The sequence below is a fragment of the Rhinolophus ferrumequinum genome, chromosome 10 (assembly GCF_004115265.2).
Source record: "Rhinolophus ferrumequinum isolate MPI-CBG mRhiFer1 chromosome 10, mRhiFer1_v1.p, whole genome shotgun sequence".
Lineage (NCBI taxonomy): Eukaryota > Metazoa > Chordata > Mammalia > Chiroptera > Rhinolophidae > Rhinolophus > Rhinolophus ferrumequinum.
The window spans coordinates 50,063,465-50,088,767 of record NC_046293.1 but is presented as its reverse complement, the minus strand read 5'-3'; the positions used below and the strand labels follow the sequence as shown (position 1 = coordinate 50,088,767).

Genomic DNA, 25,303 nt, shown 5'->3' with positions numbered 1-25,303 from the left:
CCGGCAGGCCGCGCCGGAAGGGTGAGCTCCCCGCCTTCCGCCCTCGCCTGGCGTCTCCTTACGTAAGCGGAAGTGGCTCGCGGCACCGGACGTGGGGCGGGGCCTCCCCCCATAGCCAGCGAGCTTCCTAAAGTGAACGAAGCCAGCGGGCGCCGCTTGCGATGGAGACGGTGAGGAGCGCGGGAGGGCGGCGGGGGGCGCTGTGGAGCCTGAGGCCCCGCTGGGGGACAGGGAGGCCCGGGCAGGGGCCGACGCGGGGGCCCAGGAAACGAAAAGCTGGGTGTCTGTCCTCTCCGTGACCCTGCCAGTCCGTTCCTTCGCCGGGTTCATCCCCCAGCCCTGGGCCGCGCCGTTGCCTGCCTTCTGTCCGCGGTACTCGCAGTCGGGGTTGGCAGTGACACCTAGTTCCCTCCTTGGATCCCGCGCGCACCCGCGCGATCTCGGGACTGCTTTCTTCTTAGCACCTCAGGCCCCTCAGGTTTGCCTGAGACCATAGGGTTGTGACTCGGCTTCCCTGGGAGAGGCAGGGGGGGTTCCGAGGGACCCCCGCTTGCAAGCAACACTAGGCCCTGGTTGTCTGAGTGTGATCCCTGCAATCCCTGGCAGGATCTGAAAGACTTCTGCTGCTTCGAGGTGTCCAGCGAGGTCACAGTCCCTCAATAAGACTGAAAAGGAGGGTTTCCCGGAAGGAGGGTATCAGTGGTAGAGGCCGCTGTGTCCCTGGATAAGTTTTAGGTCATGCCCTGCGCTGAGATTCTAAGCAGGCATGTTGGCATAACCATCACCCATTCTTGGCGAGCTGGCATTGACCAATTGTGGCAGGTCCCTTCATTCTCCTCAAGGTGCTGCAGACTGCATGCTACGTGGAGTCTTTTCCAGTACTTTGGAAGCCTTCCCATTCACTTCCCTCTCCAAGAGTTTATAACCATATACTCTTTCTATCTTTATCATCTGATGCTGCAGTTGTGTACCTTTGTAGTTGTGTGCTACAGGTTCACCTGTCTTTGGGTCAGTTACCTGCCCAGTAATGATTTTACCGCACCCTTTCTCTTCCTGCAGAGAGATCATGTCCCTCAGGTTATAAAGAAGAAAACAAACCAAAGTGGTAAAGTGATTTGCAACTGACTCCAGGCCAGGGAGTCAGCTCTTACAGATTAAGAGAATTTTGAGCAAAAATAAACGGTCTGATTCCAAAAATTCAAAATAATACACTTTACAAGAAAGTTTTTACTTGTAAATGTTTACAAAGTGTTTTGATATAGATTTTCTAATTTAAGCCTTACATTTTATATACTGGATCAGGTTCTTGGGATAGAAATTGTTTTAAAAAGAAGCAGAAAAGAAAACCCCTGTTTTGAAAATGCTCAGCATAACTGGAGTGGGGGGTGAGGGCAAGCCAGTGACAGCTGTTATTTAAGGTAAACTATAATAAATGCTATCATCAAGATGCAAAAAAAAAAGGGGCGGCCGGATGGCTCAGTTGGTTAGAGCGCAAGCTCTGAACAACGGAATAGCAGGTTCGATTCCCACATGGGCCAGTGAGCTGCACCCTCCACAACTAGATTGAAGGACAACGATTTGGAGCTGATGGGCCCTGGAGAAACACATTGTTCCCCCAATAAAATAAGATAAATTGAAACATGTAAAAAAAAGGGCTGTGGAAGCATAGTGGAGAAAGAAATTACTATCAACCTGAGAGAGGGCATTGCAGGCTGAGAGAACAGTGTGAGCAAGGCCATAGAAATTGGGGCATATAGATTAATTGGGGATGAGCTAGTCACTTAATGTTGCTGGAGTTTTGGATTTTGGTCACAGTGGGGGAAAAAAGACTGGAAAAGTAGGCTGAGGTCAGGTTGAAGGTACTGCATACCTCATTAAGTTTGATCTTTGTTTTGTAATAAGATAACCCATGGAAGATTTATGAGCAAGGCAGTGAGTGTGCCTTAAGAATGTTCTTAACAGCTTTCTGTAACTGGATGGATCTACTTCAGGAGGTAGTGAGGTTGCTAGAGATGAAAGTCCTTTCCAAACCTGGGAAGCTTGGTGAGAGAATTTGGTGACAGCATGAAAGCCAAATTAAAGAAGAAATAGATTTAGGTCCAGGAGACCAGTTTAGAGAATGTTGAAGTAAGAGGTAAAAGCCTAAATTAAATCTGTGAGAGTGGAAAGGAGAGAGATGGACTTGAGGCATTTTTAACATACCAGCTTAGCTGATAGATGTTAAGAACAAGTTTAAGTAATGCCCCGGTCTGCAATTCTAAGCAGACATGTTATGTTGGCATAGCTCATTCTTGAAGGAATCAAGACTACAGTTCTAGGCACCTGGGAGAGAGTAGTACAAAAAACAAAGATGGGAACCACAGTAAGAATAATAGGATTGGAGGGACGAATGCGGTTTTGTTCCATAGTGAAGCATTTGAGGAGTCTCTGTGACATCTGTGGTTATCCAACAAACAATTAGAAATGTGGATCAGGAGTTTGGGAGAAATTGTGAGTCTTTGTGTCAGATCTAGTCTGTGTCTCTACTAGTATTTTGTGGTACCTTATGTTATTAAAAGTAGAGGGGAGTGGACATAATTACCCCACTTCTGAGTAGAGAAACAGGCAGAAAGATAAAGTAATATTCAGTTGTGTCTGACTCACTTCTGTAGGTATCTGTCTCTGTTTAGCTGGATGTCTCTTTTCTCTTTATAACGTAGTCTTAGGTCTCTGTTCATATCAGTTGACAGAATTATCATCAATTTGAGAGTTATAAAACAAAACAATATGCAAAATCCCACGCTGGATGGTATGGGGGATACAAAGAAATTAGTTCCAGGCTTCCAGGAATTTGTAGTCTGTTTGGATAGATAATGAACAAAATAACTGTAGCACAGTACAGTATGTCAGTATTATATGATGGATACAATAATTGCTACAAGTAGCTGTTTCTGCGTCTTTGTATATAATCTTTGCAAGACTGTTACATACCATGTATCTTTAGCCCTGAACAGCCCTCTGTCCCACTTACAATTGATGAGGTTGTTGTTCCAATAGCCTTGCCAAAATTTCAGGCCACGTTGGTAGTCTTATGCAGCCGAGAGAGGAGAGAGGGAGATTATCCCTGTCCCCCCATGGCCCATTAGGGGAGGGAAGTTTAGGGCTGTCTTGTCAACTTGACCCTGCCTACCAGCCAACTTCCCAGGTTCAGGCCAAGCCCTTTAACTTCATACTACTGCAGCAGCTATGGAGGTGAAGTACGACTTTAGAGCTAGTTTGAGAATATTACCCAAATTAAATGGAGCCAAACTGTTGATTCCAGTGGATGAATCAACAGAACCCATGACACCTCCTGGGTTCCTAGATAGCAATGAAATTTCCAAATGTTCCCACTTGAGGGAGCATAGCGATAGTTCTGAAGGTTTCTGTGTATTCATAGCACTCTCTAAGCTCAGACTGTCATGAGCAAGGAAACTTAGAAAACCAGCATCCTCTGGGCGGTGGCAGCCTTCGACTCACAAGGGTGCCGAGAGGACTCATCTCCCCAGTTTTAGAACGTTTGTGCTGCTCCTCCACCCCTCAGTCGTTCAAGCTTTGACTGCCTGTCTCAGACAGTCAGCTGCTGGGATCCTCCCCAGATGTGGTCCTCTCCCCGGTAAGGGGTATGCCCGTGATGCCGGTGCTCACAGCTATGCTCAGTGTTGGGGGGAAAGCCGTGTTGTCTCTGGCTTCTGGGTTTTTTTAAAGTAGATCTGTGAGAATCTCGTGGGGCCAGCCATAAACTCAGATTTTCTAGTCTCAGCTTTTAGGACCTAATGTTTCATTAGGCAGTGTAGTATATAAGGACTTGAGTTTGGAGACACACAGATCTGTATTCAAATACCAATTCCATCCCTTACCAGCCATGTGACTTTGGGCAGGTTGCTTAATATTTCTTGAACCTCAGTTTCCTGATCTGTGAAAATAAGGCTAATAATATTGTTTACCTCAGGGTTGTTAGAAGGTTAAGTGAGATAATACTTCAAAAGGGTATTATAGTGCTTTAAAGGAAGTCATTAGTTCACCAGCCCTTCTCCTAATGCTAGGCTAAAGTGGATGGAGCCTAGAATAGACTCAATCTCTGTTTCTCGTATCTCTCCAGGTCACTTCTTCAGAGAGCTTCCTAGCTGTGGAAAACGAGCATCTCCAAGGTAAGTTTACTGAAAAGGGAAATTGGGTATGAAAGCAGTAGCCTGATCCTGTCGTCTTCAGCAGTGCGTTTGTACCTCCCTCAGGGTCTCCCATGGGAAAATCAAAGCTGCGCCAGATAATGTGCCAAACCATACACATCAGGCACGATAATTTGACAAGATCACCCAGGAATAAATCTTGGGCAGGATGGAGATGATCAATATCTTCAATATTCAAAGTACTTGAGAGAAACTTTTGAGATATAGGGAACACTTCCATAGGCAACTTGCGCTGGCTAAACCAGGTTTTAGAAGTCCCTGGTGTTTTATGAGTAGCCCAGAAATAATGCCACTAGGATTTTATCATCCGGCAGGCTCATTGAAGCCACTAAGTGTATACAAGAAATTATAGAAAAGCTTTGAAAGCTCTTAGAACTCATCTAGAAGTAGAGGTACTAACCCCTAAAATCCAACCAATCCCAGCGCCTGCCCAAATACCTGGTTAGGATGGAACGGTCCAATTCAAGGTCATCTAGAAAAGAGGCAGAACTTACAGGTATCTCTGGTAAAGGATTTTGCCCAGGATCACTCTGAAGTTTTCTAAGGACGCATTTATGGCATTAGGAGTACACACTTTCTCAGAGGCTTGAAATACGGGCTGAGATCCTAGGACATACCAAGGTTCTATGAGTTCTCCGTAAGAATTTTTTAATGTTCTGTTTTCATTTTGTTGGTATCCAAAAAAAAGTTAACATACTCATATTTTGAATGATCTGGATGGCTCTTCATAATTGAGTACTGCCGCATGGTATCAGTGTCTGGGTTAGGTTTCTGAGGACATTTGCATTAACACCAGGGCAGGGGTCAAAAGCTCACATTGTCTACATGGACCAAGCCATGATGTGGGCTGCATACAACTATGATAACCTATAGATCTCATGGCATCTAAAACGAGGCAGCAACAATCCAGGTCTGGTCATTTGATACTGTTCTAGAATTCAAGACCCAGTTTTGTCAGATCTTCTGATTTTGAAAAGAAACTAAGAATTTGGATTTGTATGTAAATCTCCAGATCTTTAAAAATTTGGCATCTTGATTTATTTTTAAAACCCTGGGAAAGCCAAATCAAATATGTTTGTAGGCCTGTAGCCTAAAATGGTAGTATTTTACTGTCAATGTAGTGTCTTAAACTGATGTCAAAAGACATGTTCTTGGGAGTCTGTGGGTTTTCAAATTTGAAAAACAATGGTGAGCTTCCAGTTAAAGATGGTGGTTTAAATAGATGCATCTACTTTTGTTCCTTCACCAAAAGCCACTAAAACAACCATAAAGGAATCTTTTTTTAAAAGGTTCAAACCCATCAGAATAAGAAGAACAAGAGAGGAGGCAATAGCAATGAATTTTTGGAAACTGGAAAGCAGGTGGAAGAGTGGTAAATGACTTAGCAGACCTGAGAAAAATGAATTATAAACTAGGGGAAAGCCTAGAAGGATTGAAGGTCTGAGAAGCAGTCAGATCCCAAGACTCCCTCCTCCGTTGAGTGCAGCTGGGTAACTCCCCTTTCCAACTTTGGCAAAGACTGGCTGTCCGAAGAGGGGCTCAGGCCCAGTTGACTGAGGGCTAAGGTACTAGACTAAACACAGGAGCATGAACTGAACTAGACTAAATGCTGAGACCCCAGTCCTCGTCCCCCATCCAACTTCCAGAATGTTGACAGAAAAGACTTCACCCTCCAAGCACAACATTGAATGAATAATCCTTCTCTCCAGAATCCCCTTGAGGAAAAAGCCCCCCCAAAAAATAAGTATTGAGTGTTGGCATCCAAACAGCTCACAGTCAACAAGGCTCACTTCCACACTCAGAGCTTCCAATCAGCTTTAAAGACTCCACTCTTTTTTTTTTTTTTTTTAACAGGACTTTATTGGGGAACAGTGTGTACTTCCAGGACTTTTTTCCAAGTCAAGTTGTTGTCCTTTCAATCTTAGTTGTGGAGGGTGCCGTTCAGCTTCAAGGTGTTGTCCTTTCAGTCTTAGTTGTGGAGGGCGCAGCTCACCTCCAGGTCCAGTTGCCGTTGCTAGTTGCAGGGGGTACAGCCCACCATCCCTTGCAGGACTCAAGGAATTGAACTGGCAACCTTGTGGTTGAGAGCCCACTGGCCCATGTGGGAATCGAACCGGCAGCCTTCAGAGTTAGGAGCAAGGAGCTCTAACCGCCTGAGCCACCGGGCCAGCCCCTAAAGACTCCACTCTTAACATATGGTTTGAATCCTCCTTTAAACCAAGGATTACCAAACATCTAAAGAAAGTGTCTAACATTAAAAAAAAAAAAAAAAGAAAAATGATCCAGACTGCCCCCACCATGAAAAGAAACAAAGAAAAAGCAACAGAGGGGAAAAGTCAATGCATAGAGGAGAAAACCTTTTAAGTTAACATTAATGTGTACTCAGATGAAGAATATATTAACACCATGAAACAAGTACAGGATACAATATTTTAAAAAAGTTTCAGGGGTGGCCGGTTAGCTCAGTTGGTTAGATTGTGGTGCTAATAACACCAAGGTTGCCCGTTTGATTCCTGCATGGGCCCTGTGAGCTGCACCCTCCTTAAAAAAAAAATAAATAAAATAAAAATAAAAAAAGTTTCAGAAAACAAAAAGATCTTGGACATTTAAAATATAGTGGTTGGGACAACCGGTTGGCTCTGTTGGAGCGCAGTACTCATAACACCAACATTGCAGGTTCGATTCCCACATGGGCCAGTGAGCTGCGCCCTCCACAACTAGATTGAAAACAACGACTTGACTTGGAGCTTATGGGTCCTGGAAAACCACACTGTTCCCCAATTAAAAAAAAGAAAAAAATTAAAAACTATATATAGTAGCAAAAATTTTAAAATGGGAGGTTTGGAAATCAAGTTGAGGAAATCTCCCAGAAGTAGAATTAAAAATCAAAGAAGTGAAAAAAAAAAATCAAAGAAGTAGAAAATAAGAGAGAAAAGATACTTTAAAAACAACTCACCAAAGCAACAACAAAAAAATCCTTAAAGGGTCAGTCCAAAAATCCTTAAAGGGTCAATCCTTAAAGGGAAGTCCAATATCTAAATAATAGGAGTTACATACAGAAAAAGAAAAATGACAACACAGAGCAAAGAAAATGATCAAGGAAATAATTCAAGAACATTTCCTAGAACTGGAGGACAGTTTTCATATTGAAAGGACTCATTGAATATTCAGCACAATGGATGGAATTGACCCACCCAAAGCACAACCATCATGAGATTTCAAAACACTGGAAACAAAAAAAAATCCTGATTTTCTAGAGAGAATAAAAACAAGTCACATACCAAGAATCAGAATTGCTTTACACTCTCAACAGAAGCTAGAAGACAATGAAGCAACATCTTGCAGAAAAATAAATTCTAACGTAGAATTCTGTATCCAGCCAAATTCTAAATCAAAGATGAGGGTAAAATAAAGATATCTCTAGAGTGCAAGGTCTCAAAAAATGTACCTCCCATGCAACCTTTCTCAGGAAGCTACTGGAAGATATGCTCCACCAAAACAAGGGAGTATTCAAAAAGATGAAAACATGGGACCGAGGGCACAGGAGAGCCAATACAGGGGAGCTGTGCAAGGGGTCCTCTGCATGGTGATGAAGGAAGGCCTCAGGATACAGCTGTGCACACCAGGCCGACCAGTGCAGCTTTGAGCAAGTCAGAAGGCTGCAGAGAGACTGCTTTGGGTAGTTTAAATTGATAGACTATCTAATGCTTCTGAACTTCTTGAGAAGAGATTTAAACAACTGGTGAAGAGTTAGGGGGTTGAATTAGTTATAAATACCATACATAGAAAATTAAGCAAATGAAAAGACAATTATTGACTCCAGGGAAAACAAAATTGACAAAGAAAGGAAAGAAAGGAAGAAAGAAAGAGAGAAAAGAGTTTACTATTTGGCTTGGTTCTGAATAATGAATATTTGGTCAAAATTATTTAAATATTGATGTAACTAACATATTTTAACTTCTGGAAGGATGGGGGCATGGGTGGTACATGTTTTGTAATGGGATTCTGGTGGAAAAGAGAACTAAAAATTCTCATCTTCCTTGGATGATAATAGATAATGCCCCAAAGTGAAACAAAGGAACAAATCAAAAAGGAACAATCTGAATCTGTTATGTATGGATCTTGAACTAAGTACCAAAAAACCCAGCTGAAATAGTTCTCTTCTCTGGTACAGGGAAGGGGGTGCCAGGCACTGCAAGTTTTTCTTGACAAAATTTGTAGAATTATTTGACTCTTTAAATTGTGTACCTGTGCAACTTTGGTATAAAAAATAAAGACAAACAACTGGGTAGTATTTAAGCGCATGAGCTTTGGAATCAGGTAGATCTGTGTTTGAGTCTTTCTTGTCACTTACTAATGGTGTGAACTTGAGCAGTTGATTTAACTGCTTTCTACCTGTTTTCTCATCTGAAAAATGAGGACACAATTTGCCTTACAGATTTGTTGTAAGGATTAAATGATATAATGTTTTTAAGTACACATAGCATAGTAGGTAGCACGTTTAAACTATTATTTTGGGGGTTGCTTCTCCCATTTAGAGCAAGCAATTAAAATCAGAAGACTGGAAAGGTAAACACAGCCAGGGTCTCCCTTTTGTCTACAATAGGTGGGCTGATTTCTTATTCACAGGGTCTTTCATCACAAGATGGACTCTCAGGGTGTTTGGGGCCAGATTGATTGCACACTGGGCTCCAAGTTCAGGTTGATCGGAAGTGGCCCAGCTTGGACCATAACTTTCTCATATGCAGGTCTTACAATTTTAAGAGGTTTATTTGAATTTCAAATAATTACATCTTAATTGAAAAAGAGTACAAGTGAAAATGTGCTAAATATATGAAAGGGAAAATTTGAGTTAAAGATGCGAAAAAACTTTCAGACTTAAAACAAGTTAATGAAAGATACAAACTTTCTGTTTTAGTCAGCCATCTTTTGCCTAAGAAGCCATTTGATAGAGTCCTACCTGGAGATGGGGGTTGGATGGAATGCTTTCTAAGGGGTTTGTTTCTAATGGAACAGTAGAGACAAAACAGATAAAATAGGGGGCCTTATAAAAAATTATGCTCTAAATATTTGAGCATCTACCACACTGTTTTATTTTCTGCCTCTTTTGATTGTGAATTGTTGTATGGAAGGAAGCTACTAACTATCCCACCCTATGCAGACACCCCAGAATCCAACAATAGTGTGTATACTTCCTTCATGAAGTCTCATCGCTGCTATGACCTGATTCCCACAAGCTCCAAATTGGTTGTATTTGATACTTCCCTGCAGGTGGGTGAAATCCTCTTTTTCCTTCCCTCTTGGAGCCTCTAGTTCAATACCTCTCGTCCTAACTCATCCCAAGGATAATATCCTTGTCGTTCTCTGGGGTTAATCTCATGTTTTCCCCAATATACCCAACCCCTTTTCTGTTAAAGCCTGTGAATTTCCCTTTGTGAATATAATTCTTTCGGCTATAGGTGAAGAAAGCTTTCTTTGCCTTGGTGACTAATGGTGTACGAGCTGCCCCTTTGTGGGATAGTAAGAAGCAAAGTTTTGTGGGTAAGCAAATGTGTCTGGAACACAGTATTATTGGTGTGTTGTGCTGGGCACCGGGACACATTTTGCGCAGTGCTGACCGCTCTTGTGTTGGCCTCTAGGTATGCTGACCATCACTGATTTCATCAATATCCTGCACCGCTACTATAAATCAGCCTTGGTAAGGAACCTTCGTCCAATGACCAAAGCCACTTCCCCTCCCAAAGCCCCTCCTTCTCGTTTCCTGTCTTCCAAGCAAAACACAAGGGGTTTAGGAGGCAGGGACATCAAGTCTCAAGTTCTGTTGCTCCTGCTTCCAGGTACAGATCTATGAGCTGGAAGAACACAAGATAGAAACTTGGAGAGGTATGTAGAGAATTGAGGGTTGTGAGAGGATAAAGGGATGGCGTTTCCTGAGAAATGGTGTTATTCTGTGTTATTTTCTGACCCTTCTTTTTGCCTTCAGAGGTGTACCTACAGGATTCCTTTAAACCACTTGTCTGCATTTCTCCTAATGCCAGGTGAGTTCCAGCTACCCATTTGTCTAGAAAGGGAAGAGCCTTGCCAGTGGCATAGCTGGACACACACACACACACACACACACACACACACACACACACACACACAACTTCCCTCCCCCAACCATCACTTTTCCCTGTTTATAAACACACTCTACGGAGCTATTTAACTACCCTCAGGCCCAGTATGTGGAACTTACCGTTATTCCCCACCTTTCCATAGCTTGTTTGATGCTGTCTCTTCATTAATTCGGAACAAGATCCACAGGCTGCCAGTTATTGACCCAGAATCAGGCAACACCTTGTATATCCTCACCCATAAGCGCATCCTCAAGTTCCTCAAATTGTTTGTAAGTGCTCCTCGGCCCAGTTTTTACTTCTTATATACTGGGTTGGAAGGATATCCACGGGTGGTGTAGGGGGCCTTGAAAATCAAGCTGATGTTTCCTTCCTCAGATCACTGAGTTCCCCAAGCCAGAGTTCATGTCTAAGTCTCTGGAAGAGCTACAGATTGGCACCTATGCCAACATTGCTATGGTCCGCACAACCACCCCAGTCTACGTGGCTCTGGGCATCTTTGTACAGCACCGAGTCTCAGCCCTGCCTGTGGTGGATGAGAAAGGTGAGAGATTTGGTAGAAGGCGAGGGAGGGCTCCAGGGAATCCAGGGTGGCTCTGGGAAAATCTGTCCCCTCAGCTCAGCCTGGAGGGTGATTCTGTGGGCAGGGGAGCCTTGGATGCCAGATCCTCCTTGCTGAGCTGCCTCTGTCCCCCTAGGGCGTGTGGTGGACATCTACTCCAAGTTTGATGTTATCGTGAGTGATTGTGGAGGGCTTGGGAGGTAGGGGAAGGGGTGGTGTGTTGAATGTGGAGAGGGAGAAGAAGAGAGCCTCTTCTGGGACCTAAGAGTTTTAAGAAACTTCCAAGCTTTCAAATCCTATTTGAAAAGGAATTGAATGAGCTGGGTGAGGCTTGTGGGCATGGCTAATAACTGCTCTAAATCCCTCTGGCGGGGTTGGGTGGGCTCAGCGTTTGGGGGCTGGCTCCCTCACTTCCCTGCAAGCACCTTCTCCTCTCTCCCCAGAATCTGGCAGCGGAAAAGACCTACAACAACCTAGATGTGTCTGTGACCAAAGCGTTACAACATCGATCACATTACTTTGAGGGTGTCCTCAAGTGCTATCTGCATGAGACCCTGGAGACCATCATCAACAGGCTGGTGGAAGCAGAGGTAGGGGGCCAGCCATGAGAGTGGGGTTCGGCAAGGCGGGCATGAAGGACTCCCCTAACCAAGGCTGGCACTAAACATGTCTTTCTCCCTTGTTGCTTTCTGCAGGTTCACCGACTTGTAGTGGTGGATGAGAATGACGTCGTCAAGGGAATCGTGTCGCTGTCAGACATCCTGCAGGCCCTGGTGCTCACAGGCGGACAGAAGCCCTGAGCTGGGGGTGGGGGAGGCGGCACTGGGCAGAATGCCCACTCACTGCCTGCCCAGAGCTCTGCGAACCACAGACGGAACCTTCAGAGACTTGGGACTCTGTTCCCTGCTCAAGAGCCCCCTGCCCTTCTACCTGGGAGCTGGGAAGGAAGTAGGGGAGGAAGGAGAATGGATTTTTAGCTGTTCTAGCCTCACACATACACGTGAGGAAAACTTTTCAGCCCAGCCCGTCCTAGCCCGTCCTCTTAGGCGTAGCCCATCTTCTGGGTGAGCTATGGACTCTGTGCCCCTCGGGCAATTCTGATCTCTAAGAGATCCCAGACCTCAGCCAGCCTTTGCCTCTATCTCCATCCCTGACTCCACCCTAAGATAATAGCACAACAAAACTCTTCATAAAAATATTTTTATTCATTTGTTTCATGCTATGTGGAGGAGGCTGAGTCCATTTAGTGACATTTCTTCCCATAAGGGGCGAGGGGAGGATAGTGGGGAGGACGGCCTTTGGGTTCCTGTGCTGTATATGAAGGGAGGTGACTTAGGTGGAGGAGTAGGGCAGAGTGCTTAGCTGAGGTTATTGCTTTTCATGGCAAACTTAATTAAAATGACAGGAACCTCTTCACGGTATTGCAGTGTTTGCTTTTTGTAGTTGATACTACGGCTCCAACCTTCTGACTTCATATGGCTTCTTCAACTCAAAAACAATAATAATAGCATACACGCTCATATAAAACTGTGTAAGACACCATTCTCAGTGCTTGACATAATATTTATGTAATCCTCAACAATAGTGGATATTATTCCAGTTTTATAAATTTAAAAGAAACAGCACAGAGAGGCTTTGTAACTAGCCCAGGGCCACACAGCTAGTAAAAAGTAGAGCTAGGATTTGAACTCAAACAGTCTGGCCCCAGAGGTCATGCTCTTTACCACTACACTAGACTTACTACTACCTTTCTAGATCTCTGTTCATAACTGTTCCCCACCCTATTCCCTGCAGTCGTCCTTAATTACCCCACTTTCACCTCTGCCTGGACCATAGCTGGGACCCCAGGAAAATTTCATAATAGTGTTAGGTCTCCAGAGTAGACAGAATACCTGTATCCTTTAGGCGGAGAGACATGCCACCATCATTAGACTTTCTTAGGGAAGGTTGGATTCTGGATTTTGCTGAACTGTCTTTGAACGTACAAATCCCTTGTGATTCTTCCAAAAAGGAAATGAGCTGGAGATAGGGGGTGGGGAAGCAGCAGGACTGTGGTCTCCCCCTCAGACCCTTTTCCTGTGCTGAAACCATGTGAGCCAAAACAGTCGTACCAAACAACATAAGGATACCTAGATTGTTGGGTATGAGCCAAATTCTGGGTACCATCTCACCACTGCCTTGTAGTTACGCTACCATTTGTTTTGGATATCAAGACCAAAAGCAATTTCAGAGCAACTCCTTTCCCCTACCTACAATGTGCCTGTGAACACAGGCATAGCATACGGGTCCCTCCAAACCAGGCTTCTGACAAAACACGGGGAAAGAAAGCATCAAGACAGCTTTCAGTGCTACATCGTGGCCTCAAAGAAGCCATGCTTGTGCACTTACCTCTTCACAGCTCTCGCAGCACATTCCCAGACTTGAGGGAGGGAAGCATTCCAAGTTATTAGAGTTAGGGTGTTTATGTGTGTGGGGGTGGGTGCATGGAGGAAAGGACAAATGTCTTCTAGTGTCACATTCCATCATGAAATAGGGTTTGTCTAGGGAGGAGGCAAGGGTTTTAAAAAGCCTAGGACTCTGGGGGAACCTAGGTGGAAGGAGGCACCTTCAAGCAAAGAGCCCGCAGTGCAGCTGGTAGGTGTAAAGGGGGGTGGTCAACGGATGGGATAGGGAATGTGTGGGGTTTCTCTAAAGGTCCACCTAAGGGAGCAGGAGGCCTGGGTTTTGTTGCTCTGGTTCTCAGTAAGTCAGTCTCTGCCCAGCAACAACCCTCCTGGCCCTATCCCCTTAACAGAATAGGTCTGTACCCAAAGGGCTGCAGGTACTTTAACGGAAAACCAGTTGGGATCTCCTGCCTCTCCCATTGCCCTCTAAAACCCAATCAGTCTCAGAGTCTGAGGATGGAGCGGAAGGAAAGACAAGTAACAAAATTTGGGAGCCGTGTAGCCTTCTCTTCTTACCTATTCCTTTCAGGAGAGGCAAATTATCCCTTCTATCTCAGGAACCATTGCCACACACACTCTTCCCCCACTTCCCCAAACCCCTCCCCTCCACTGGAGCTGCTGCCATGGTTGCCAGGCATGGTTGCTAAGTCTCTGCATGGAAGGGTTGGCGTGGGCTGTGCTGCCACTAACATTACCATGGTGAATCAGGGGACACCTGGTATAAGCTTGGGGGGGAGGGATCATATGGATATAAGCAACAGTCCCCCAGGACAGAATGAGGCTAAAAGGTGAACATCTTGAGCACCACTTCAGGTGAGGGCTGAGTGAGCTAGGCATTGTGATGGTGGTGACAGGGAGCTCTACACTGAAAAACGGGGGCCACTTTTATCATCAGGGTTGCTAGGGGATTTGGTTTTGGCCAAGGGAGCACACCGTTCCTCCTCCAGCCCCTCTGAAAGGGTGCAAATGCATAAGCACCCTAGTCCTCCATAAGGCTGGCAGAGCTGTGTGGGCACAGAACAGTATGACCCAAAAATTCTGGCTTGTGGTTTGGGGGAGAGAGCATGCTACAGGGAGAGGGCTGCATGGATGCCCAAGGACAAACATCTACAATGGAAGTGTAGGGCAGCTTCCATGGCCAAGACACACTTCTGTGTCCTGCTGTACCAGCAGCCCTGGGCTACAGTTAAGGGTATGGGGGTCATCCTTTTTGAGCTTGGAGAAGTCCCCCACCCCAGACTTGCACAAAAGCTGCATGAAAGCCACTACCTCCTCCCTCCACCACATGGAAGCTGGTTACTCATCTTCTCTCTGCACCCGAACTGCCACTGCTGCTAAAAATAGCCCCCCAGCCGTGGGCCAGCTCCTCCTGCACCCCAACCCCATGGAAACCAGCAAGAGTGGCAGGCAGAGACCTTGAGTTCCATTTCCATCACCTGCCTGTCAGAGAAACTGAAGTCCGAGGCAGGAAGTCAAGGGTAGAACCCTGGTGGTCAGGCACCCTGACAAGCAGGGAAGTGAAGGGTTAAAACGGCAGGAAGGTTGAAGAAACGGGGGCGGGGCAGGTGGCACTGTCAGCTGGCATGAAGAAGTCCCCTGCCCACTTATGCAGGTCCCATCAGGCACGGGGGACAAGAGCAGTGGGAAGGGGCGCCCAATCCCGGGCCCCAGGGGGCGGCCGTGCACATGGGGGAGGTAGCAGTGCGGAGCCGTCCGCGCTGTGTCACATGCGCGCGCGCGCGCGCGCGCACACATACACACACACACACACACACACACACACACACACACACACAGGCATACACGTGTGCCTGGGTATATATAGTCCCCAGTCGCTGGGCCCGCAGCTCTGCAGTGGGCGCCGGCTTCCTGGGCTGGGAGGGGGCTCTCGGGGCGGGTGGGAGGGTGGGGGGCCAGGGTGGGGTGGGGCAGGATGCTGGATGGCCAGCTATTCTCCGAGGGGCCCAACAGCCCCCGGGAGTACCAAGATGAGGAGTCTGGCAGCTGCCTCTGGGTGCAAAAATCCAAGCTGCTGGTGATCCAAGTGAAGACTATTTCCTGTCATTATAGCCGCCGTGCCCCTCCTCGACAGCCCATGGACTTCCAGGCCAGCCACTGGGCCCAGGGGCCGCAGAGCCGCACGTGAGTGAAGGAGGGGTGAGGGGAAGAGAGTGGTGGGGGGTGGAATGGGGTCCGGACCTCCCCTCAGGCACCAGCCAGCGCTGTTGGTCCCCCTTCTCTGTCCCACGCCCTACTCCCCATTCCAAGGGCTGGGACCTTGACCTATTCCAGCGCTGTTTTGGGGGGACAGGAGTGGGTGTGAGAAAGGGCAGGAGGTGAGATGGGGCAGGCGCTATTAAAGTGTGCATGGAGAAATGGTGAGGAGTCCCGCTTCGACTTCAGCCCTCACATATATGCACGTGCACACACACTCACACACATACCTTCACACGGCTGCCCCAAGGGGTCGGCAGCGCTCCCAGCTCCCCGGACCTCGGCTCCCTTCCCCCACAAACTGCTCACCTGGGTTCCTGCTCATTGTCCCAGGTGTGGGCCGCGCCCGGGATCCCCTGAGCCACCGCCCCGCCGGCCCTGGGCCTCCAGGGTGCTGCAGGAGGCGACCAACTGGCGGGCTGGGCCCCCGGCCGAGGCCAGGGCCCGGGAGCAAGAGAAAAGGAAAGCGGCATCGCAGGAGCGGGAAGCCAAGGAGACCGAGCGAAAAAGGCGCAAGGCAGGTGGGGCCCGAAAGAGCCCCCTGGGTCGGCCCCGCCCGGAGCCTCGGAATGCCCCTCGGGTGGCCCAGCCTGCAGGGCTCCCAGCTCTGTCAAGGCCAGAGCGCCTGGGGCAGGTGGGGAGACCACCCGGTCCACTCGCTCAACCGCGGAGCAACGCAGGGGCGGCGTGGGCGGGGCCCTGGGGAGGTCGCAGGCCAGGGCCCCCCAGCTACGAGGCTCACCTGCTGCTGAGAGGCGCTGCCGGGACGGCCCCGCGACGCCGCTGGGACCGGCCGCCACCCTATGTGGCTCCACCTTCTTACGAAGGCCCACACAGGACCTTGGGGACTAGTAGAGGCCCCGAGCCCTCCCAGGCTCCGGTCTCATCCGCCCCAGCTCTGAGTCCGGCCAGGACAGACGGTGGGTGCACAAAGAAGAGGCTGGATCCTCGAATCTACCGGGACGTCCTCGGGGCTTGGGGTCTCCGACAGGGGAGGGGTCTCTTGGGGGGATCCCCAGGATGTGGAACAGCCAGGCCAAGGCCGGAGCCCCGCAAGGGGGCCGCGGAGAAAAACTTGGGTCTGGCTGCTGCTGGCCTGAACAGTGGTAGCGACGGCCACCCCCAAGCCAAAGCTGCTGGGAGCCCAGGGACAGCGACAGCTCCTCCCCGGGCTACAATTGCGACTCCCAGGCCCCCGCGCCCCGCTCCCAGATCCAGGCCCCATCTCAAGGCCCCTGGGGAAGGGAAAGAAGGTAGAGAACAGAACTGGCTCCCCAAATGCTGGATTCCCTCCCTTAAAAAGCAGCCACCCCGACATAGCCAGACCCTCCCCAGACCCTGGGCTCCAGGAGGCACAGGATGGAGAGAGTCCCTGGGTCACAGAGAGGGGGCCGGCCCCGAGACTTTGGAGGGTTGGAAGGCAACCCGCCGCGCCCACACCCTTCCCCGCAGTTCTCGAGGCCCCTCTCGTGGAGAAGGCATCTTTGTCATTGACGCCACGTGCGTGGTGATAAAGTCCCAGTATGTTCCAACCCCTCGAACCCAGCATGTGCAGCTTTTGCCCGCTGGGGTGCCACGCGTTGTTGGGGATGCCCCCAGCCAACCGAAGCCCAACAAGGAGTGCGAGAGGGCCGCGGTCTTTCCTTCCCCTTGCCAAAAGCTGCTGTTGAGCAATCGCCTTTCACACCAGCCAGGTGGGGGGCACGGGTTCGAGGCTGAGGGCGGGAAGCCAGCGGACTCCTCATTGGAGGAGCGCGCCTCCCGCATCTTGGGGCTCCCGGTGGGCGAAGTAAACCTGCGGGATGCTCCCACGCAGCCAGGTAGCCCAGAGCACTCAGCCTTAGGCCCAGCGGCTTTGGAAGGCGCGGGCAGTGCCGAGGGCTCGGGGGAACTGGTGGCAGTCCCGCGGCGGCCCGCAAACCAGTGCTGGGCGCGGAACCCCGGGCCCTACGCCGGGGCCTTGCGGGAAGCCGTGTCCCGCATCCGCCGCCACACTGCCCCGGACTCGGACTCGGACGAAGCTGCGGAGCTCAGTGTCCATAGCGGTTCTTCTGACGGAAGCGACACAGAAGCCTCGGGTGCCTCCTGGCGGAGTGAGCGGACCCGGACCCGGGAAGGCGGGAAGACAGCCGAGCTGAGCGACAGTGTCCGAGACATTCTAGGTGTCATCGGCCGAACCGAGGAGGTCCTCTTCGGGGCGAGGGACACTAAGGGGGACCCCACAGGGAAGTAGGGAGAGGCAGTAAGATGCCCTTTCTTGTATTTGTGTCCCCCAGCGCATCCATCCTTGGGCCCACTGGTCCCCTTTCTTCCTCACAGACTTCTTTGTAACCCTACCTATCCCGGTTCCCATACTCGAAATAGAAGCCGCCCAAGTGGAAAGAAAGGGAATATCTGCGATGTATGATTTTTTTTTTCCGGTGAGGTGAGGGTGAGCAGTAGACTTTAATGCCTGCTCCATTCAGGGCACTGGGGTAAGGTGTTCAGCAAGGGTGGCTGCACTGGGTGTGGAGCTGAGCAGAGAGGCCTGGCCAGGAGCAGGCAGGACGGCAGGGATGGTATAGACATGGGAAGGCAACTTCAGGGCAGAGCCTTCCCACGAAGAGGGAGAAAGTGATGCAGAGGCTTCAGACTGAGGCGACCACGTGACAGAGAGGCCCTTGGCAGAAAAGGAAGGGGTCCAGAAGTAACCATCAAAGTTCACTTCGGTGTCACAAGTCTAGGTTTCCAATCTCAACTCTGACACTGACTTGCTGGGTGACCTTAGGGAAGTCGCTTCTCCTCTCCAGGCCTCCTAGTGTGTAAAATAAGGGGATTCTAGAGTCCATCCCCGACGTTTTGGAGTCTTTGAGGAAGCTTTTATCTCATCCTCCCTTCAAAAGCCAAGAAAGAGTTAGGAATAAGTGAACAGAGTCTGAAGGTCCCTGGATGGCTTTATTGTCACCTGCACTCACTCTCAATTCAAGAGACTTTCCAGGGTTTGCAGAAGAACTGAGTAAACGGGCAAGGGCTCCCATCCCAGTCTCTCGGGATTACGTGAGGGCTCTCCAAGGCGAGGCAGGACAGTGGCCTTGTCACTGTCCCTGGCCCGTGGTGGTCCCAGCAGGGGAGGGAAGGAAGCTAATGAATCAGCTTGGAACCTCTTTAGAACTTCCTCTTTTCCTCCTCCCCCCCAATGTTAATTAGTGATGTTCTGAGTCGTTAACACAATTTATCACCCCGGTGGTATCACCCATCTGAAAGAACCGAGAATTTCGTACATCTCTGCCTCTTCCAGAAACCGGCCAGGGAAAAAAGAAGAGGAAGGCTAGTCCCAAAAAGCCTGTAGGTGTGGGGTGTGATACTGGCTGTAGCCACTGCGCGGCGCGTGCAGGTCGCGGATTTCTCGGGGAGCCAGTCCTCGAGTCCCTCCTACCCCGGTACCGCGAGTTAATCGATTGATCCCTAGTTACCGCTCGGGGGTCCCCCGCCTTGCGGCCTCCAGGCGTGCAAGGTCCGGAGCAGGCCTCTGGCCTTTCAGACCGCTGGAACGCGCGGAGCCTCTTTGTACTCATCCATGCCAGGCGGCTTGGGACCTAGACACTGAAGTCTTTTTTTCTCTCTGATCTTGGACACTTCCTCTCTCTATTTACTAGCCATGTGAACTTGGCCAAATCACTTCACCTCCCTGAGCCTCAGTTTCCTCATCTGTCAAATGGGGGTATATAAACACCTACCTCGCAGGGTTGTTGTGAGGATGTAATGCGGTAACGTATGTAAAGCGCCTTGCACTGTGCCTGGCACACAGTAGGCGGTCAATAAATCTAAGCTTCCCTTTATCCAACCTTGGCATCTTCTTCCTTTCACTGACCCTTTCCCCACAGTGTCCGTCCTCCAGGGCTCCACAGCTCCTTCCCGCTTGGTGGGCGGCGGAGGGGGGGGTGACTCCTTTATTTGATGGAAACTCCCGGCCCACTCCTGTCTCCCCCAGTCCGGACTCTCCCTTCCTTGCCCCCCACCTCACCCCCGCTGGCTCTTCCCACTGCCCCGGTGCACTCCCCCCACCCCCACCCCCCCATTCCGGGCAAGGGCTGAGTCAGCCTAGGTAAATTTAGCCAGCGACTCGGCCCGCGCGGGGGCTTCGCCCAGACTCAGTCGCGGAGCCCTGGCCCTTGGCCCCGCCTCTGCCCCCCACCCCCAGCGAGTCCCGCCAACTCCAACTCAGGCTCAGCGTTCAGATCCCCAGTCCCGCTCTCAAACCACTTCTGGTTTTGGTCTCCAATTATCTCGACGTCACTCTCCACCCGCACCCGCACCCGGAGAGGAGAGACCGGGCAGGACTGGAAGGGGGCTGGGCGGTCTGAGGGCCATGGGACCGGACCCTAAGCCAGGCCACCGGATCTTGGTTCACTGGAGGGAAAAACGGGTCCATTTTGGGCTTCTGAACCTGAGGGGAAAACATTGGCCAGTCACCCAGGAAGGTCCATCCTGGAACCCTCACTGCCAGGTTTCAAGTTAGCTCCTGTCTGACAGATCAAAGGTTCCTGAGTTCTGTCTCCCTTCCACCTACAGTTCTATCTACTACGGGTTCTAACTACTGAGCATGTACTGAGCACCTGAGAGGAACCAGGCCCTGGGCTGGGCTCCAGGAAAGAGATCGGTAAGACCTGCCTGACAATGGGGCGAAGGTGAAAACACATAAAGAATGATACTATTGACCAGTAAATGCAAAGTACTTTAAGGAGTCTAACAAGGGAGAATTTGGGGAAAGGAGTTCCAAGTAGAGGAAGCAGCAAAAATAAGAGGTGTAGATAGGGGGGAAATGGTCTGGTTTGACTAGAGTTGAAGGTACATTCAGGGCAGTTATAGAAGATAAAGGCAGGAGTGAAAACCAAAGCCAGGCTGGGGTGAGCCTGACCAGCTGAGGAGTGTGTGCCTTGGACTTCTGGGCTCAAGAAGAGGATGGAGTCAGGCTAGGAGGACGATAGAGGAAGGTCAGGGCAGCCATAAGAGCATCTGCCTGGATTTTGCTTTAGCTCAGGGACTCCACGGCTCTGGAGCTGGTCGAAGAGGTGAGCTGCATGGGCTAGTGGAGGGCTGGCCCTGAGCAGGTGGGCTCCACCATGCTGCCTGAGCCTCTTTAAGGCTGAACACCCAGGAGGTCAGCTGCTAAGAGCTCACCCACGCTGCTATCATTGTGAGAGAACTAGGGTGGTGTTGTGTTTAGAACATAGACGCTGGGGCCTGGCAGCCTGGGTTTAAATCTTGCCTCGACCTCATACAGCTGTGTGACCTTGGGCAAGTTACTCAATCTCTCTGCCTTGGTGTCCTCAGTTATAAAACAGGGTTATTAATAGTGCTCCTTTCATAGGCTTGTTGGGCAGATTAAATGATTCAATATGTAAAGCACTTAGAACAATGACTGGTACCTAATAAGTGATGTATAAATATTAAGCTCTGATTATTATTTCTCTCTAGGGCTATTTCATCAGTGTTGGGTGTATAGGAACAGGAGGATGGGGAAGAGAGAAGTAGAGATAGAGAAGAGGAGGAAGAGGCAGCAGAGAGAAGAGGGGATCCCTGGGGTGGAGATACACCCCTTGAATGGGTTAATGGTATAGGGGGAGTACTTGGTGGTTAGGGTGTCATTGTAACATGTCCCCCTCCCCCAGAACTTCCTCCATCTTTGCCTAAGGGTGGAATCAGCACCATCTGCTAACATCTGGGGAGGAAGGGAGAAGAGAAGAATGGAAGGAGTGACTGCTGGTCCGGGGGCCAGCACTTGGTGAGCCATATCTCAGACTGGCCCTGCTGGGCCCTGTGGGTGGGAGGCTGGAGGCTCCCTGCTGCGAAAATGACTTCTAAATCTGGCTGTGTCTGCCAGCCAGCCAGCCTCACGGCCACACCCACCCCCACCTCACCCCCCCCACCTTGGGACAGCATCACAGGTCAGGAGTAGGGACAGCAGATGCAGGAGGGCATGGTCAGGATGGAGCAGCAGCCCTCAGGTTAGCACAGGATCCTACTACTCTCCCCACAGTCGGGTTCTTCCCAGGGAAGCCCTTTTCTGTCCCAAATGGGGCCCAGTTAATATGGCTTTCAAGGAGCTGAGAGCCTCCTCTCCTTTCAGACTCTTAGGAGAGCCCTGGGACTTCCCTAGATTAGCCACAAATTAGTAAAGGAAACAAAGAACCAGGTCATAACTCTGGGACTTTAGGAGATGCAGGGTCAGGAGTGTGTGTGTGTGTGTGTGTGTGTGGGAGTAGGAGAGGACCAGGAGAGATGTCTGAACGTGAGCATATGAGAAGTGTGAAAAGTGTGACTGGAGTAAAAGAGTCAGCATTCATTCAGTTATTCATTTGTTCATCCACATGTTCATTAGACATGTATACCAGGCTGTAGGGATACACAAGAGACTCAGACATGGTTCCTATCTTCAGGGAGCTCACAATCTAGGGGAAGGGATATGGAAGAGGAAACCCACAGAGTCATTACAGTGCAGGCAGAACAAAAGAATATATGTTAATGACAGCATTTTAGAGGGTCCAGAGGAGTAGGAAGGAAGGGGCAGCTCACAGACTGTGACTTCTGGGGAGTGGGAATATACCCAGGCCTCTGGGAGACAAATCAGTGAGGGTGCATATGTTAGTGAATGAAGGTTCAGCTTGGATACTGTCCGCTCCTCTGCATGGGGCAGGCTCCCTCCCTGTAAGCCCCTGGTACTACATAGCCTTTTGTAAGTCCTTTTAGAGAACAGTTGCTCCATCCATCCATCCTTTTGTTTGTCCATCTATACATCCCACTCATCCATTTATCCATCCAACCATCCATCCACCAACCTATCTCTCATCCATCCATTGGTTTATCCATCTATCCTTTCATCCATTCATCCATCAGTCCACCCATTTATTCAGTTAACAAGGGCATACGATGTGCCTAGCTCAGTTCTGCAAGGGATGCTAAGATGAACAAAACACAGAGCCCATTTCCTCAGAAAGCTGGAAGCCCAGTAGGAGGATGGGATAACCAACCATTCGTGGGACAGCCAGTATATGCCGTTAATGAAAGCCCTGCCAAGAAGGTGCTTCAGGAGGCAAGGCTATTTTGCCAAGGGAAATTAGAAGAGCTCCAGGGAGGAAGGGACATTCGAGGTGGGTTTCAACAAAAGGAGATGGGGAAAAGGTGCATTCCAGGGTGTGGGCAAGGGAGAGAGGTAGGAAAGCACACAGCTTTCACAGGGAACAGAGGCACTGAGGAATGCAGAGGTGCAGAGCGATGGGCCCCCTGGAATGATGTGTGGGAGCCAAATCATGAAGTGTCTCTAGAAAGCAAGGATAAAATGTTTGAACTTTAGTGAGAGGAGCTGAGGGAGAAGTGAGGGCGCAGAGAGCGTTTGAGCTGTGACTGTCCCAGATGCTTCCTCAATGCCTTTTGCATTGTTTTCTCTGCTGCTTGATTATGACTTTTCTTGGTCTTGCTACTTTGTGGAATTCCCCACTGGACCATGAGCTACTTAAGGGTAGTACTTTTAATTTAGCTCTGCATCCCCTACAAGCTTGGCCTGGAGAAGATGCTGGCAGAGGAAGGAACAAATGATAAAACTGTGCCACAGGAACACTGGCATGGCAATTCAGCATCAGATATATAGTAGGAAGGGTGGCTGCTGCCTGGTGTGACCTCACCCTCCCAACCCCTCAGAACCCTGCTTTCTTTGCTGGGGTCCCTACAGGAGCGCTCCCAAGAGGCACCACAAGGTGGCGCTGTTCCAACTGTAGCTCTGAGTTCTGCCAAAGTCCTTAACGTTTGCAGCTGGTGAAGTGCCCCTCCAAGAACTGTCCCTGGATGGACTAGATATTCCTTCCAGCAAGTCCTGAGACTGAATGAAGAGCCTGAGTGCATCTATGGAAGATAAGAGCCAACAGACCCCCAATCCCAAAGCAAGTACGACAGGCCTCATCTGTCCACCCATTCATTTGACAGTATCTAATATGTGCCAGGTACAATGTTAGGCTCTTGGAAAAACAACAGTGACCAAGACACAGACCTTTCCCTCAAGGAGCTCACCATCTAGTCCTGTCCAAATCTTCCTTTACTATCTTTCTCTCTCTCTTTTTCACACACACACACACACACACACACACACACCTGTTCTATACAGGGCCATTTCCCTTGATCCCGGAAGCCATCTCCATGTGAAATTTACTCTTTGGCACTATTTGTCCCTCCAAATCCAAGTTTCTCCCTAAGGTTCCTTCATGGCCACATTAGTGTGACCCCTGGATGCTCTTTCCTTCAATTGCTCTTCTTGCCCTTCCCCTGAGCTCCCTGACAAACCCTTTTCTATTCTCTCCCCAACCTCCCCCATCATACTCATAGCGACTCTGCTAGCACTGGTAGCTTTAGGGACCTCCCCAGAGTATGCCTCGTCTGGGTCGGGGCCTCCCAACACCCTAGAACTCTGGAGGCTAGAGGGACATAAGGGCAGATCCACAGAAGGGCCTTGTGAGACCCTTGCACCACCAGCCCAGAGATGAGGAGTTAGAAAGTCCAGAAAAACCAAAGACCTCAGACACATGCACCTTTGGGGCCTGAGGGCTCTGCCAGCCAAACCTGTCCCCAGGCAGGCTGCCTTCTTTTCTCATGTATTTTGAGGGGACCCGGCCTCTCCTTAGCTGCAGCTCCACAGTGGTGGCTGTGGGAGACACTAGTTGGGAGGTGAAGCATTGTGGGACATTGTCCACTTTCCCGACATGCTCCAGGGCCCATCTCAGCCCTTGGTGCATTTGGGAGAGGAGGGAGGGTTGGTGCTGAGAGTGGGAGCCAGGCACATCGAGGTCCCAGGAGTGAATGCCGCATTGTTGGCCAGGCCAGAGTCACAGATAATTACCTCAATTAGTGACAATGGGAGAGTAATAAATACAGGCTTAGTGTCTCCTACCCCACCAGGGCTCCAAAGATTAATCCAGGCTGACGGGCGGGCCCTGAAAGACGTGATGGACAATTCATTAAACTCCCCAAATGCCGCACAACCTGGGCGTGAAGGCTGAGTTAGCCCCCTGGGGGCTGTGCCTTTGTCCCAATTGTGTGTCTCCGCCACAGCAGAGCCGGGCAGCCCCCAGAGATCGGGGAGGTGAGTGGGGCTCCCTCAGCCGGGCCAGGCGGCAGGGGGATTAGGCCTCAGTCCGGCCCTGGTTGCCCTGGCACAGCAGCCCAGCCGGGCTGGAATGTCCGTGGGGGGGAGCAGGCCGAGCGGAGGGGCGGGGCCGACAAGGTGGGGTAAGGGGGGCACACAAAACCGGGGGCAGGAGGAGTTAATTAGACGCCAGGCCAGGAGGGTGAGGGGCCACAATAGGGGCCTCACTTCCGAGGATTAGTAAGGAGGAGGGAGAAAGGAGGGGTTCAATCCTGGGGGAGGAGAGCTGGAAGCTTCCCAGGGTGGCACTGCCCCCTCTTGCCCAGCTTGGCACCTACTTGGCAAGTGGCTGGGAGGCAGGAGGCTCTGGCAGCCTGGGCAGGTGCCCCTCAACATCCCACAGAGTGAGTGGCTCTTTTTTCCTCGCACGGCACCTACGTTGGGAAGATGATTGGGCAGGGAGGAGAGAAAGGACTCTCATTTATTAGTAGTGGAAGCAGGAATGTTTAAGGACCCTGTTCTCAACCTCCTACCCTAACCCTTACTCTGAGGCAGGACCAGGAGCCCGACGCTTTACCCTTCCTGATGAAGCTGCCAGGTTAAAGCCAACAAGTCCCTAGCAAGGGCTGGAGCTGGTATAAACACATGGC

General features: G+C 50.0%; 2 protein-coding genes across 2 annotated transcripts; both read left to right on the top strand.

Moving 5' to 3' along the window:
- Positions 1 to 36: 36 nt before the first annotated feature.
- PRKAG1 (protein kinase AMP-activated non-catalytic subunit gamma 1) lies at positions 37 to 12,299 on the top strand. The gene is made up of 12 exons (XM_033116187.1): positions 37 to 170; positions 4,121 to 4,169; positions 9,370 to 9,479; positions 9,668 to 9,749; positions 9,848 to 9,906; positions 10,046 to 10,091; positions 10,192 to 10,246; positions 10,467 to 10,593; positions 10,700 to 10,865; positions 11,020 to 11,057; positions 11,327 to 11,473; positions 11,579 to 12,299. The coding sequence occupies exons 1-12, from the start codon at positions 162 to 164 to the stop codon at positions 11,681 to 11,683; spliced, it is 993 nt and encodes a 330-aa protein (XP_032972078.1). The 5' UTR covers positions 37 to 161; the 3' UTR covers positions 11,684 to 12,299.
- A 2,941-nt stretch (positions 12,300 to 15,240) lies between these two features.
- DDN (dendrin) lies at positions 15,241 to 19,358 on the top strand. Its single transcript, XM_033116186.1, has 2 exons — positions 15,241 to 15,469; positions 15,875 to 19,358. Exons 1-2 carry the CDS (start codon positions 15,261 to 15,263, stop codon positions 17,772 to 17,774), a joined length of 2,109 nt encoding a protein of 702 aa, XP_032972077.1. The 5' UTR covers positions 15,241 to 15,260; the 3' UTR covers positions 17,775 to 19,358.
- The last annotated feature ends 5,945 nt before the right edge of the window (positions 19,359 to 25,303 follow it).

What these genes read in the sequence shown, in the direction of transcription:
- DDN (XM_033116186.1), top strand. Translation starts at nt 15,261, where the DNA reads ATGCTGGATGGCCAGCTATTCTCCGAGGGGCCCAACAGCCCCCGGGAG. An exon ending in CAGGGGCCGCAGAGCCGCAC is followed by an intron (nt 15,470 to 15,874) that starts GTGAGTGAAGGA and finishes TCATTGTCCCAG; the next exon opens with GTGTGGGCCGCGCCCGGGAT.
- PRKAG1 (XM_033116187.1), top strand. An exon ending in GGAAAACGAGCATCTCCAAG is followed by an intron (nt 4,170 to 9,369) that starts GTAAGTTTACTG and finishes CACCCTATGCAG; the next exon opens with ACACCCCAGAATCCAACAAT. An exon ending in TGCATTTCTCCTAATGCCAG is followed by an intron (nt 10,247 to 10,466) that starts GTGAGTTCCAGC and finishes ACCTTTCCATAG; the next exon opens with CTTGTTTGATGCTGTCTCTT.